The sequence below is a fragment of the Felis catus genome, chromosome C1 (assembly GCF_018350175.1).
Source record: "Felis catus isolate Fca126 chromosome C1, F.catus_Fca126_mat1.0, whole genome shotgun sequence".
Taxonomy (NCBI): domain Eukaryota; kingdom Metazoa; phylum Chordata; class Mammalia; order Carnivora; family Felidae; genus Felis; species Felis catus.
In genome coordinates this window covers 34,430,354-34,446,143 of record NC_058375.1, presented here as the reverse complement: position 1 = coordinate 34,446,143, position 15,790 = coordinate 34,430,354, and the positions used below count along the sequence as shown (strand labels likewise).

Below are 15,790 nucleotides of genomic sequence, written 5' to 3'. Positions count from 1 at the left end.
GTTCTGAGGGCACTGGGGGGACGTCAGCCTTGGACAGGGTAAGAAAGAACTGAAAGGGAGACTGGGGTAAAGAGGGGATGATGGAGGAGCCTGGGCGACTTCCTGGGGGATGGCCTCTGTCTTCTCAGGGATTTCCCCCTCGTACCTGGTCCTCCGGGATGGATCTCCCTGACGTCCTTTCCTGTGATCTCTTCCCCCTTCAGAGCCATTACTGTCCTGCGCTCTAAGTATCTGTGTCTCTACCAGACTGGAACTTTTTTATGGAGAAGGATGGTACTGTCCATTCCACTGTTGTATACCTGGCCCTGGCCAAGTGGTGGGCTCTGAGTAAACAAAGAGTGAAGCAAGAAAAAGAAAGGAAGGGAAAAATGGAAGGAGAGGGGTGGATCCCCAACATGGGGACTTCTGAGGGTACAGCCCTATCCTGAGTGCAGGGAGACAGGCTGAGGGATGAGATGTTAATGTAGAGTGGGCCAGGGTTCCCAACGTACCTTGACCTTTGATCCCAAAAGGCGGCACAAATTCCCGAATCCTAGCCCACTTGCGGAAAGAGTCATCCAGGAACATGGGTGCTGGCTTGGAGAACCTGGAATACAACAGGGCTGTTGAGGATCCCCAAATGCAATAAGTTGGGGTATGGCCTGGCTCTTCAGTACATCTGTCTTGGCAACGGATCTGCCGGGAGGACCTTGACACTCCAGCACACCCTCCCTGCCCCGGGTCAGTGGGTAGCTGCTGACATAGCTTGTCCAGTGGAACCTGAGTTCGAAGGGGCAGTCTCTATGTGGCCGGCCATAGGGGTGGAGAGGCAAGATCCACTTGCCCTGGATGGAACTGCAGCACGCCAGAAGCTCTCTAGCAGGCGACCCAGGCATGCACCCCACCAGCCGCTGCAGCCCACGCTGTTCCTGCGGTCTGGGAACACGGAGATGACACACTGGCCACATGAGCAGAAAGATACCCAAAGACAGCCAGTGCATGGAGACAAGAGTTTTGGAGAGAATTCTGGGAGGTGGACCACCCAGGGTGAGGAGGGAGAATTCACAGTGAAGACGGAGAAGAGCCGCAGGAGACAGATGTTTGGTCGAGAAGAGAAAAATGGGAGCGTCCCATGGCTGAGAGGCAGGGCTGAGCAGAGGCCTTAGACAGGTAGGAGCCTGAGCACCTCTGCTGGCAGAGACCAGGAGGGAAGGCTAAGCTCCTCAGGAGGTGAGGGAGGGACACTAAACACAAGGGGGGTGGTAATGTGGGCCTGGAGGAAAGATGGGGGGGGGGAAGGGGGAGAAGGAAGGATGAGGTGATGCTGAGTTGAGAAGGGAAAAGAACATTTCACTTCTCTTGGGAAAGCCCAAGGAGTGGGCAGGCCGTGGCGCAGGCTTTCGGGGGTGGGGGTGGTGGGGCAAAGTCAGAAGGGATGCAGAAGGCAGTGAGGACAGAGGGAAAAGCTACAGGAGAAACCGAGCTCTTTGGGGATGCTTGGACAACACAACCTCACGTGGAACCAAGCACCCTGGCTCTAAGACCTTTCTCAGGGCACCTGGCAGCCTGGAAGACGGCCAGTACCTGCTCATCTACTGTGTGTTGATTCTCGCTGTGGGGCCTGCTCGGGGCCTTGCTGGCCAGAATGAATGTGTGGAGGCCTAGGCCTGGGCTCCGTCTCTGTATTTCTAACTCAGTCTGAATCAGCCACTGAAAACCTGAAGACTAGAGGAGAGGCCCTCTTAGCCTGGGAGGTAGCCTTCTGAACGTACTCCAACTCAAGCAAACCTTTCTCACTTCCATCATCACTGACCACTATAATCAGCCTACCCAGGAGGAATAATACCAGTAATCACTTGGACGTCTAATATTATTACAGATTTTGAAGTGAACTTGAAAGAGGCAGAAAACTTTCAATCCTGCTCCCTGTCCCATTACTCATGGCTGGAAAGACGTTGTCAACACTCGACAGCACGGACAGGCCATTCCTGCCGAACAGCCTGCCTCTGGACTTCTGAGTCAGCACACTTCCCTTCTGTGTACAAGGATCATGTATGTCTCTCATACCCAGTATATCAAATCCAAGTACATTAACATATTTGATGTTTCACCAGAGGCACCGAGGATCCTGGCCACAGCCTATATGAAACAGCGAAGGAAACAAGGTCCCTGGATAAGCCTGGAGCGAGAACCTCTCCTCCTCTGTCAAGAGCTTATAAAATGTTTGCAGGGGCGCCTGGGTGACTCAGTTGGTTAAGCGGCTGGCTCTTGGTTTCAGCTCAGGTCATGATCTCACAGGTTTGGGAGTTTGAGCCCTGCGTTGGCCTCCTCACTGCTTGGGATTCTCTCTCTCTCTCTCTCTCTTCTCTCTCTCTCTCTCTGCCCCTTCCCTGCTTGTTCTCTCTCTCTCTCTCAAAATAAATAAACTTTTTTAAAAAGCTGGAACAAAGTCTTTGCAAAGTTTCTCAGTCAGGCTTGGACAGGCTTTATCTGCTTCCCAATATGTACTGGACATCATATGCTAATAAAATCTTCTAAGGTCTTACCAATGTTTTCAACATATTTTTTCCTTTGCTCTCTTTTCTTCCTGAGAAAGCGCATTTTGTTAATTTTTACTTAAAAAAAAACTTATTTTCATTGTAGCTTGTAATATATGCTAATTATGGGGAAAATACTGACAGGTGCACACACATAAACAAACAAACAAACAAACAAATAAATAAAACCCATAATCCTAAAACACAAAGGCAACTAACCTTATGGTATATATCTGTACTGATTTTCCTTTTCCCATATTATTTCTTAAACTATTCTGTAGACTACTTTTTTCACTTTCTTTTTTTTAATTAAAAAAATTTTTTTTCATGTTTGTTTATTTTTGAGAGAGAGACACACACACAGAGTGCAAGCAGGGGGAGGGGCAGAGACAGAGGGAGACACCAAATCTGAAACAGGCTCCAGGCTCTGAGCTGTCAGCACAGAGCCTGATGTGGGGCTTGAATGCAAGAACTGTGAGATCATGACTTGAGCTGAAGTCGGATGCTTAACCGACTGAGCCACACAGGCGCCTCTTTTTCACTAATAATGAAAACATTGCTGTGGAAATGGACACAACTTTCTCATAATACACAAAGGCTAGATCAAACAACAAAAACAATAAGCTGCTGGTCACCTGACACAAGTTGGCCCCCAACAATTGAATGTACAGGATACACAAATGAAAATATGACCAAAAAAGCAGAAGTTGCAACATTAGTGTTCTAGCCTGAATGTCTGTGTTCCCTCAAGTTTGTATGCTGAAATTTCATTTCCAGTGTGATGGTACTTGGACGTGGGGGCCTTTGGGAGGTAATTAGGGCATGAGAATAGAGGCTTTATGAGGGGGATTAGTGCCTTTATAAGAAGAGGCCAGAGAGTTAACTAGCTCTCTTTCCCCCATAGGAGGGTACAAGGAGAAGTCAGCCATATGAACCCTAAGATGCCTCTCACCAGAACTCGACCTTGCTGGCACCATGCTCTCCGACTTCCAGCCTCCAGAACTGTGAGAAATACATTTCTGCTGTTGAGAAGCCACCCAATTTACAGTAGTTTGTTACAGCAACTAGAGCTAAGTAAGTAATGAACAAAAATCACGGGAGAGATCCTGGCAAAAAGCATTAAATGGGTCTGGTAAGTGGTTTTTTTTTAAATCTTTGCCTCTAGGGGTACTTGCATAGCTCAGCTGGTTAAGCGGCTGACTCTTGATTTCGGCTCAGGTCACGATCTCGCAGTTCATGGGTTCAAGCCCTTGCATCGGGCTCTGTGCTGACAATGCAGAACCTGCTTGGGATTCTCTCTCCTTCTCTCTCTGCCCCTCCCCTGCTTGTGCACTCGCTTGCATTCTCTTTCTCAAAAATAAATAACTAAATAACTAAATAACCTATTTATTTCTTTCTGGTTTTTAAACACTGTCCATCTCACCTTGTTCTTTTATTGGGTCTTTCTGTTTTAGGTGCTTATTTTGTAGACCCTCTTTATTCCTTGACGGATCAAGCCAGACTCCTCTAACATTTCCTTCTGCTACTTGGGTGCACCTTTGTGCAAAGGGTACTCTTTTTTTTCTGCTCTGGATATATTTAAAAAACTTTTTATTATGGGAAATTTCAAACATGCACACAAGTTGAGAAACAAAACAGTGAACCCCCATGGACCTATTACTCAGATGCAGCAATTATCAGTCATGATCAATTTTGTTTCCCTTCTACCCCATCTACTCTTTCTGTGTATTATTTTGGAAACTCTCAGAAATTATACCATTTAATCCATAAAATACCTTAGCATTAATTTCTAGAAGATAAGGACATCTTTAAAAACCTAACCACAGGGGCACCCTGTGGGTGGCTCAGTCAGTTAAGTGTCCGACTTCAGCTCAGGTCATGATTTCATGGTTCATGGGTTCAAGCCCTGTGTTGGGCTCTGTGCTGACAGCTCAGAGCCTGGAGCTTGCTTCGGATTCTGTGTCTCCCTCTCTCTTTGCCCCTTCCCTGCTCACGCGCGCATGCTCTCTCTCTCTCTCTCTCTCTCAAAAATAGACATTAAAATAACCCAAACATAACCACACCTAAACAACTCTTCTTAAAGCCATTATCACACCTAAAACACTACAATTTCTTAATAGCAACAAATCATCAGTTTCAGATTTCTCCTTAATTAATGTTTGTTGTTATTTTAATAGTTGTTTATTTAGATCAGAATGAAAGCATGGTCCACACACTGAATTGGGTTAATCTCTAGTCTCTTTCTAATCCATAGGTTTCCTCCTCTCTTTTTCTAAACTCTTTGGCCTTTTCATCTTGGCTCCTGAATGCTTCTAACACACTCCAGTAATCAAGGAAAGAAAATGTCCTTGCTTTCTAGTATGTGAAGATGTTCCCAGGTTTGTCCTATATATTTCTTGCCTCCATCTGAAGTCAGTCATTTTCCAAGGAGTCCTGGTTATTGGAAATGGTATTTAGAGACCATCATCTGGGTGGCTGGGTCGCTCATGTCACTATGGTTAGTCATTTTTCCCAGGTGTTTTCATGGGGAAAAAGCCAGGAAATAATTTTTTTTAACATTAATTAATTATTTATTATTATTTTTAGAGAATATGCAGGTGTGGGAGAGGGGCAGAGAGAGAGAGAGAATCCTAAGCAGGCTCTATACTCAGCATGGAGACCAACATGGGGCTCAATCCCATGACCCTGGGATCATGACTTGAGCCAAAATCAAGAGTTGGACACTCAACCAACTGAGCCACTCAGGCACCCCATAAACAGAAAATACATCATGCATTTATACTAGTATTCCCAACCTAAATTCAGGATTACAAGATTTGTACTTACTTTCTTTTTCTTATTTAATAGCTTTATTGAGATATAATTCACATGTCATAAAAGTCATCTATGTAAGCTTCCTTTATATTTGTATCTCTTTTCAATTAAGTAGACATTCTTGCCTATAGTGATAGCAACACAATTACTTATCTGCTTTATCTTAATACATATTTACAGATAGATACATGTAGAAAAATATATAATATTTTTAGCATAACATTACTAACACTCTCATTACTAAAAACAATTTAAATACAGTTTCTTTACAGTTCTTTTTGTCTCTGGGTATACCCTATTAGAGAAGTACAGACAAGTGACGGTGCTTTTGCCACTGAAATAATTCTGCTGAGTTTTAATTCGTTAATGATACGTAGTTAAGTCCATTTGTTTCATTTTGCTTTTGCTTTTTAGGGGTTGCTTATACCCCATTTTAATTTAATTTTGTTTTATGACGATATAACACTTTACCTAGTGCCAAACTAAATTCACAAAACAAGATACATTCAGAGGAGTCTGACATTTATTTCTGTGTCTGACTTCTGTTGCTTCTATTCCCCTACAGTATTTATTTTTTATTATTAACTTCATTTTATTTGTATTTTATTCACATTAGTATTATTCCTACAATGAATTCATTTTTATTTTACCCTTCCTTTTTTTTTGAGGTGAGCAAATACACAGTACACATATGTGTGCGCAGAGTACTACTATTCCCTTCTTTATTCAATAAAAATAACATATACTGTTTCGCCTACTGAGGTGTTTTTTTGGTTTGTTTGTTTGCTATACAATATACTGTGGTAATCACTCCATAGTAGTATGTAGAATTATATACTTGATAATATTATTCAGTCCCCTGAGTTGTTGCAATCTTGTGTAAAGTAGGTTCTACCGACAGCGGTTACAGTGAATAACTTCATGCATATGTCTTTTCTCTTTGCCAACATATCTTTGGAATAGATCCCGAGGAGTGGGTTGGTTGGGTCAAAGGGAAAATGCACATAAGTAATTTTGCTCCATGTTGCCAAATTACGCTCCACAGGGATTGTGCCCCACCAGCCATGTAAAAGTACACTGTCAAACACTGCAATTCGGCCAGTCTGATAGGAGAGAAAAGAGTATCTCTGTGTTGTTTTCATTTGTATCTCTTTTAGTGTAAGTGAAATTGCACATGGTTATATCTATAAAAGGGCCATTTGCACTCCTTTTTCTATTACCTTGGTTCCTATCTGTTGCCCATTTTTCTACAGGATTCATCGTTTTCCCTTTTTTTCTCCCAGCTTAAAAAAATTATTTTAATGTTTATTTTATTTATTTTGAAAGAGAGAGAGAGAGCGTGCAAGCAGGGGAGTGGCTGAAGCGGGAGCAGAGAGAGAGAGAGAGAGAATCTCAAGCAGGCTCTGTGCCATTAGCACATGCGCCTGATGTGTGACTCACAAACCGTGAGATCATAACCTGAGCTGAAACTAAGAGACGCTTAACCAACTGAGCCACCCAGGTGCCCCCTCCCAGATTTTTTGAGATATAACTGACATCTAGGTTGTGTCACTGTGTAAGAGTATGATGTGTTGGTTTCATATACTTGTATATTACATTATAATCACTAACATAGTGCTAGCTAACAATCTTCCCTTTTTTGACACCCTGCATATATTACATATATAAACCCACTGAGACACAATTACAAATATTTCTCCTAGTTTGTTTATTTAACATTTCCTTGGCTTACGGCATTTTCTTGCTTTCTTTTTTCCCCTCATTTTTTGCAATAAGTTTTTTAAAAATGTAGTAAAATTTGTCAACCTTTTACCTTATTGTTTCTGGATTCTGAGTCTTAGTTAGAAAAATTCTCTTCATTCTCAGGTTATGTCTCTTTCCTGGCTAGAATCCCATCCATTTCTCCTGTCTTTCTTGCCAGGACCCTGGACCCCCAGTTCCACTGTCTTTTTGCCCCATCCATTAGGCAAAATCTACCCAGAGATTAATCTAACCCTACACTCTTGCATTCTTTGTACTGCTAGAACACACACACACACACACACACACACACCACACTGATGTGAACTGATGCCAATACAAATTCATAGACTTGAACCTTGGGCTGGACCCTCAACTTTGCTCAGTAGCTATTCCAAACCTTCTCCACACTCCACAAATGCTCTATCCTTTCCAACTTTGTTTAAGTAGATTATTTCTTCTCTCACTTCACAGCCCAATCCAGGACACTCAGATAGGAACTCATTCAGTTTCCTGCTTCCTTATCTCACCCTTTCGCCCCCCAAAGTTGATCTCTTCAGCATGCTCTGGTTCCCTTTCCTGTTTGTCGCCCCCCCACCCTGCACCGCACCCCGAGGCATACAATCAAGCTCAGGTCTCTCTTATGTGAAAACAAACACACAAACCCACTCAACAAACTTTCCTGACCACATACCCCTTTAGCTATCCATCTCTCGCTCTCTCTACGCCTTCGTGGCGAGACACCTAGAAAGAACAATGGCTATTCTGTCTCAACTCCCCCATCTCCTGTTCACTCCTTAATCTAACGTAATTGGGATTTACTCTTCTGAGACTACTATCACACTCCAGCACGGTGCACTATTTGTAGCTCCCTGAACATGCTGGTCTTCACGCGCTTACATGTGCAGTGCCCCCCCCCTCTATTCCCCAATCCCCTCCCGTCTCTATCTGCCTGGAAAATCCCTTGTTATTCTTTCAGTTCAAAGGCTATTTCCTCTGGACAACCTTCCCTGCTGCTCCCAGGTAGGTCTGTCGTCTTCCTACAGTGTTCCCACTGCACTTTGCTCAGCCCCCATGAGGTGGCTCAGTGCCTGCAGAGGCCTTGGAAGCTGAGCTAGGGGCCATAAACAACAGGAAATGGGGTGGGGTGATGGTAGAGGTGGTGCGTGTATGTGTGTTTGTGTTAATTCTGCAGGTGGCCTGGGCAGAGCCTCATGCTACACCTGGGACAGAACCAGGGGCTTCTGTCCCGAGACTAGTGTGCCAGTGTGGGGGCCTGGCCAGGGTGGAGGTGGCCTCTGAGGTGCAGAAGGACTGGTCAGACTAGCGGGGGTGTGGGACGCCTGACCTGCTTGCCCTGGCCTGGGGGGTAGCAGGGTAGGGTGGAGCAGGCTCAGGCAGACGGGCCCCAGCCTGCCAGCCCAGGGCTCCAGCACGCGAGGCAGCCTTAGGATCAGGTTTCAGTAGGGTGTGTGAGTGCGTGAGAAGGAACAGGGGAAGGAGGAGAGGGAAGTTGCACGGGAACCTGTCCCTCTTTTCTCCTTAGATCCTAGAGCGTAGTTTGGAGACTTGTGGCACTAGGAGGGCACATGATGAGGGTGGGTCTGACCCCTGTGCCTCTCATAACAAGGCTGTGACCGCAGGAACCACAGGCTGCCCTGTCCACAGACCTACAGACTCTATCCAGCTAGCAAGGCAACCCAGGGCCCTCTGAAGATAGCTTTCAGCTCATTTTATGCCCAGTGGTGTGACTGAGGTGCAGTGTAGAAGGTGAATGTCCCCAACTCTGGCTCATCAACCTAAACCACTTCTGAAGGTCCAGCACTTAAAAAAAATTTTTTAATGTTTATTTATTTTTGAGAGAGACACACACACACAAAGTGTGAGCGGGGAAAGGGCAGAGAGAGAGAGAGAGGGAGACACAGGATCTGAAGCACTGAGCTGGTTAGCACAGAGCCCGATACAGGGCTTGAACTCGCGAACTGTGAGATCATGACCTGAGCCGAAGTTGGACGCTTAACCAACTGAGCCACCCAGGCGCTCTGAAGGTCCAGCACTTTAGCCTGTATCCAGAGACCAACAAGAAAGGTGACTGGGTCTTATCAGGGCGTGAGGAGTACTTATACGTGGGCACCAGCAGACCCAGAGAAGGATCTCCCTCCTAGCTCCCACCAACCAAACTGAAAGAGGAGCCTCCAGATGTGGGTTTGCTGGATTAGGATAACACACATCTTCTGTTCTCCATCTGTGACTGTCTGGCCCTCTAGCTACTCATCCCAGTAAGTGTGAACAGCCTAAGCAGCCCAAGGGACAAAGGGAAGACAGAACCCAGCAGTGGGTCCTGAGGACCAGGGGCCACAACTAATCTGTCTGTTAGATTCAGCCATAGACCTTGGCCCCCCAGAAGTGAGATTGTCATCCAGCAGGGTGAAGGCCAATCTCCACAGATCCACTGTCCCAGAACCTGTTCTGGGAAGTGGGAGGTGGACAACACAGAGAGACATGGGCTTTCTAGAATCTACCTGGTCTTGTTTGGGATCTTGTTGCAGCAGCCTCACCACAAAAGGCCCTGCACAGTAAGACCTTGGTATACATCCAAGCCAGCAAGATGAGCACTTCCTAAATGCCTCGCAAACTTCTGTCTTCCTGCATATTTCCCTCACTGACCACCTGAATGGGTCCCCTGGAGAACAGGAAGAGAAAGGATGGTCAACCCCTAGGGCAGGTGGACATATGTCCAGGGAGAAGCAGCACAGAGGTAGAGAACACAAACAACAGGTAACAACCAACAAGTCCTGTTCCAAACATCAGCACGCAGTTTCTGCCTCCTTATCCTGTGTGGGACTAGATGGAGTGGAAAATGCTGCCCTATCCAACAACTACTGGCCTACTCGGCGCCAGCCCCTGTGCTGAGTGCTGGCTGGGGCCTAAAGGAAAACCAGCCCTGGCCCTTCTCTTCAGGAGCTAGTAGTAGACACGGGTAAACAAACAATCACAAAATGCGTCTGTACATCGTGCATCGTGTAACAGGGATACAAAGGTCTTAGAACGACTTAGGGCTACAGGAGAATCTTCGTGAAGAAGATGACAACAAAACTGAGCTGGGCCTTGAAGGACAAGTAAATGAGCCGGGTGGAGAATGTTAGGAGGAGAGTTCCAGGAGAAGGGTAGTGTAGGCAAAGGCACAGGAGAGAAGAGAATCTTCCCCTCAAGGTATCGCTGAGGCCAGACAGAGTAAAGCAGCACGTACCAGGGGTTAGAGTAGCTCAGCCTGGTGACCCCTCCCAATGAATCTGTCCTCTAGTCCCACCCAGGGGGTGGAGCAGTGCGTGAGGAAGGAAGGAGCTGGCGAGTGTATTCCGACTGGTGTAAATAAAGCAGTTGAGGTGTAAACTCTGCACGGAGGGAAAGGCCAGGGCAGGGCGTGCATCAGCCCCGCCGGGGTTGGCCTGGTGCCCTGACGCTGTGTCAGGACCAATTTCAAGCCAGATCATCACTGGAAACTCGGGCACTCGGTTCATGCTCTTTCTTGTTGACACCTTGCAGTGGTTATCAGCATTCCTTCCCACTCCCCGTGTAAACGAAGGCTACTTTTCATTCCGTATGTTTCCACTGAGCTGACCTCCCCTCCCCCCACTGCTGCTGGGAGGAGTGCATGTCCCAGGCTGGCCAATCAGGACGGTTCACCCGGAACCAGAGTAACTGGCTTAAAATGGGCACCTGATCCAAGTGGGACAAATCAAATTCTTCTCTGAGGTCTAATATTTGGCCACTGGAGGATATGGGAGTCTCTTTTTCTCTGAGATAGTGAGCTGTCATGACCGTGTAAGCCAAGAACAGGGCTTGTACAAACTGCAGCCCATAGACCAGATGCCGGTTTCTATAAATAAAGTTTTATTAAAACACAGACATGCGGAGCACCTGGGCGGCTCAGTCAGTTGGGCGTCCGACTTCAGCTCAGGTCACGATCTCGCGGTCCGTGAGTTCAAGCCCCGCATCGGGCTCTGGGCTGATGGCTCAAGAGCCTGGAGCCTGCTTCCGATTCTGTGTCTCCCTCTCTCTCTGCCCCTCCCCCGTTCATGCTCTGTCTCTTTCTGTCCCAAAAATAAATAAACGTTAAAAAAAAAAATTAAAACACAGACATGCTCATCCATTTACCTAATGTCTGTGCCTGATGTCACGCTTTACCAGCAGAGTTAAGTGGCTGTGGCAATCATTTGTGGCCCACAAAGCCAAAATATCTACTAACTGGACCTTTAAGAAAAAATGGGCTGACCCTGGGCCTAGAGCTGCTGGAGCCATCTTTGTGGCTACATAGAGAAAACAGTCTACATAACAGGCAAACCAAGATGAACCCAGAGCCAAAACACTGGGAGAAAGACACTGTTTGGGTCCCATATTCAGGCGAGCCTGAAGATAGTTCAGCCCCTTGATACAGGTTTCTACCCACGACAGCTGCTACCTAGAGGAAAAAGTTTAAGCTCTTTCCTCTGGTTTATTAAGCCCCTGTGATCTGGCTCCTGTCTACCTCTCCTGCCTCAGATACCCCCTCCTCCCTTTCCCTAAGTGCTACCCATACCCAACTATGTAGAGTTTCTGTAACCTGCCAGACTCTTTAATGCCTCCATGCTTTCATACATGCTATTCCCTTCGCCTGGAATTTTCTTCCCCTTTTCATTCACAGGCTGAATTTCTGCTCATTCTTCAACCGGACCCCAGCACCTCTACCTTCTGAAGGTAAGAATCCTGGGGCGCCTGGTGGCTCAGTCGGTTAAGCATCCAACTCTTGATTTCGGGTCAGGTCATGATCCTATGGTTTGTGAGATCGAGCCCCGTGTCGGGCTCCATGCTTTCAGTGCAGAGCCTGCTTAAGATTCTCTCTCTCTCTCTTTGCCTCTTCCCCACTTGTGCTCTCTCTCTCAAAATAAATATTTTTAAAGTTTATTTATTTATTTTGAGAGAGCGAGAGCAAGTGGTGGAGGAGCAGAGAGAGAGAGAGAGAGAGAGAGAAAATCCCAAGCAGGCTCTGCACTGCCAGCACAGAGCCCGACACAGTGCTCAAACCCACAAAGTCATGAGATCATGACCTGAGCTGAAACCAAGAGTCAGACACTTAACCAACTGAGCCACCCAGGTGCCCCTCTCTCAAAATAAATAAACTTTAAAATAAAATAAAATAAAATAAAATAAAATAAAATAAAATAAAATAAAATAAAATAAAATAAAATAAAATAAAATAAAATAAAATACAACAAAGGTAAGAGGTCTTCCCTGAGTCCCACAGGGCTGACGGGGCCTTCCTCTGGTCTCCATGGTTCCTTGTGCACTCTGTCCTCATGGCACTTACCACACACTAGTGCAATTGCCTGTTTCCCCACCAGACCATGTAGTAGCCCTGGCACACGGCCAAGCACACACAGGTGTTCTGCAAACGTCTGCTGGCCAGAAGCAGGGGGAGCAGCTCAGGTGGGGGACTCCACAGTGTGGACCCTGGTGGGCCACTCCAGGCCTAATTTTTGCTCTGCTATTGAGGTCTAGGGGCTGCCTTCTTGGGGCTTCTCATGGAAACTTGGATCTCCCTGCTCCAAATGGCCAGGCTTCTAGCGACATTTCTATTGTTTCAAAGCAAACCCTTCCTGAATCTGAAACACGGCCAGCTACTGCCCCTCGGCCTGCTCTAGGACTGTGGCCGCAGACAGACTGGAGCCACATGTATGACATGTATGACAGGCAGGGAGGCCTATGCTGAAGGAGGAGAGGAAAGGCTGAGCCAGGCGCCCTTCAGGGAGCAGTGCCCAGGCTCCTGCTTGACAGGGCTCCCACTGACGATGTTGACAGCCTGTGCTCAGTGTGGATGAAGGAGGGGGGGAAGGGGCTGAGACTTCCTAGTGAGGGGAGGGAAGCACGGGAGGCAAAGGGGAGAACTGCGAGCTGAGAAGCTGCTGAGAGGCAAGCACTCCTCTCCCTGTGAGAGCGTGGGTGATGGCCAGACTGCCCATGGGGGCCATGTGTCTTTGGTGCCCACCATCCATCTCGTCAACGTGTGCTACAACAGCTCAGAGTCCCTGCCTCCGAGGATGATGGGTAAAGCAGCCAAGCACAGACAGACACAGCTGTGAAATATCTGACAAGGGACACAATAATCACAACAGTAATGACAGCAGTTTACAGTTATCGAGACCTTACTACGTTCTGGACGCCGCTCTAAGTGCTCTACGCGCATTATCTTTTTTCATCCTCACAACACCCTCATGGATTGGCACTACTTGCACCCGTATTTTTACTGATCACACTGCCTGTGGGAATACACTCAAGCCACCCACCCCTCTGGGAAGCACGTTATTGGGGCTGGAGAGAGGACCGAGCCAGACTGCAGGGGACTGAGGAGGGAGAGAAGTAAGTGTTCAGGAGAGCTCAGGCCATTTCTAAAGAAACTTGGTAGTGAAGGAGAAGACAGAAATAGGATGATAGCTGCTGAGTAGGGGGGTGGGTAGGCAATGAGCGTGGTTGTATCCGGCCAGAAGGAGACGAGCAGAAGAGAGAGGGGGTGCAAAGAGACGGGGCAGGGGGACAAGGGAACGAGGCCCAAGGAGGGAGGGGGACAGGATCCAGAGTAGAAGGGGAGGGACACAGAAGGCAGGATACCTTCTCCCTGGAAACAGGGGGGCAGGATGTGAAGATGGCCACTCTGATAGGTGCGGCTACAGACAGGGGAACCTGAGAGAATGCTTCCCAGACAGACTCTTTGCTCTGGGAAATGCCTGGGGCTGGGGATTTGGGGGATTGTGGGTATGAAGGTGTAGACTGCAGTAACCTGTGAATGGTGAAGACTGGAACAGTCACCGTGATAAGTCTACCAGCGACAAGGAGCGCTGAGCAGTGCTGACACTCAGAAGAGGCTGAGGCCATGGAGCCCCAGTGGGGCCCATGCATGCGTTGTGTTCTCCATCAGCAGCTCAGTGGCCCAGAAGCAGAAGCAGAAGCAGAGACATGGTTGGAGGAATACAACAAGCATGGGCATTGCTGTATCGGGTTCGTTGGAAGGATCGGAACATAACGGAACTCAGAGAAATTATGAGAGCACCACTGATGCCTAAGACCATACTCCTTGCTGCCTTAGGGCCTTTACTCTGCCTGGAACGTTCTTCCTCCAGATAGCCATTTGGCCTATTCCCTCCTCTCCCTCCAGTCTTTATTCAAATGTCACCTCTCCCACAAGGTGAACTCTGACCATCCTATTTAACACTGCAATCTGCTCCTACCCGCCTACCATACTTTCTTTTTTCTCTACAGTATTTATTTTGTTCTGATTTACTAAATAATTTCCTGATTCGTTGTTTAGTGTCTGTGCTTCCCTGGTAGGACATAAGCTTTGTGAAGGTGGGATTTTGAGGTGAGGACATTATCCTAGATTATCCCGGTGAGCCCTTATGCATTCACAAGTGTCCTTATAAGAGAGAGGTGGAGAGAAGTTTTCCCACATGCAGAAGAAAAGGCAATATGACCACAGGGGCAGAGACTGAAGTGATGTGGCCACAAGCCAGGGAACATCAGCAGCTATGAGAAGCTGGAAGAGGCAAGGAACAGATAGTCTCCCAGAGCATCCCAAGGGCGTGTGGGTCCTGCTGACACTTTGATTTGTGCCCAGTGACGCTTATTTTGGACTTCTGGCTTCCAGAACCGTGAGAGAATAATTTGTTATAGCAGCTACAGGAAACTCATGCAAGTACACTATTTTCTCAGGCCCAGAGATAAATGAAATTCTTAGAAGAAGGCTTCAGCCATTTTTTCCCCTCTGCTTAGACATAGTGATAGCGAATGAGCAGAAGCTGTCTTGTCGTATGAGACCTCTTGCCCTCAGAGGAGAGGGCTGGGGCAGGCAGTCCAGGGGAGGGGCACAGGGCAGTTGTTGCTGACCACCATCTACTCTGCATCCCCCCACAGCTTACAGGCCCAGGAAGGACTGGAAAAAAAAAGACTAGAAAACATGACTGTCTTAAATACCCAGATGCTTATGCCCAACTGGTGGTTGCCAAATTTCCGTCTCAAATCCAGACCTACATCCTGTGCTCAAGACTTATTATCCAGCTGCATCTGGAGTGTCTTGGCCAAGATATCTCACTGGCACCTGAGTTCAACATATTTTTAAAAAGGAATCCATGATCTTCCCCTAAACCTATGCCTCTTCTCTTTTGTTCAGTGAAGAGCACCCAAGTCACAGACTAAGGGGCAACCTACCTGGCTGCTCGCTGCTTCTGGGGTCTCAGGGTGGCCTCGCTGCTTCTATCGGCAGGGAAGCTGAAGGCTGTGCCATCTGTGCTGGCCACAGAAGCCTGAGCCTCTGACCCAACGTGCTGGATTATGTCACACACCTCTTCACTGGCCGAGGGTGGACAAGGCATCAATGCAGACTGCTCTTGGAATTTCCTCTGCAGGTCGCCCTGGGCCCTAGCTGGGCATGCTGTTCCTACAGGGAAGTACTCTAGCCGTCTTCTTTCGTCCAAGGGCCCCAGCTTTGCTCTGGACTTTGGAGACTTTGGGTGAGGCTGCACAGGCGGGATGTTCTCTCTCCTAACGCTACACCAATTGCCAAATGGAACGGGTCAAGCTAGTGACAGATGGGAATCCCACCAGTCACAGTGTTACTGTTCAGATCCACAGAGAGAACAGTCTCACAATAAGAATTCCAGCCCACGTGAAACACAGACGCGGCTACTTGC

General features: G+C 47.4%; 1 protein-coding gene across 7 annotated transcripts in view; it reads right to left on the bottom strand.

Moving 5' to 3' along the window:
* ST3GAL3 (ST3 beta-galactoside alpha-2,3-sialyltransferase 3) overlaps positions 1-15,790 on the bottom strand; it is a 199,267-nt gene that overhangs the window by 27,441 nt on the left and 156,036 nt on the right. For all 7 annotated transcript variants that reach the window (XM_045035686.1, XM_045035685.1, XM_045035688.1 and 4 more), the window contains one exon: positions 492-586. In XM_045035686.1, coding sequence (XP_044891621.1) covers positions 492-586 — 95 coding nt within the window. The remainder of the gene's footprint in view (positions 1-491; positions 587-15,790) is intronic.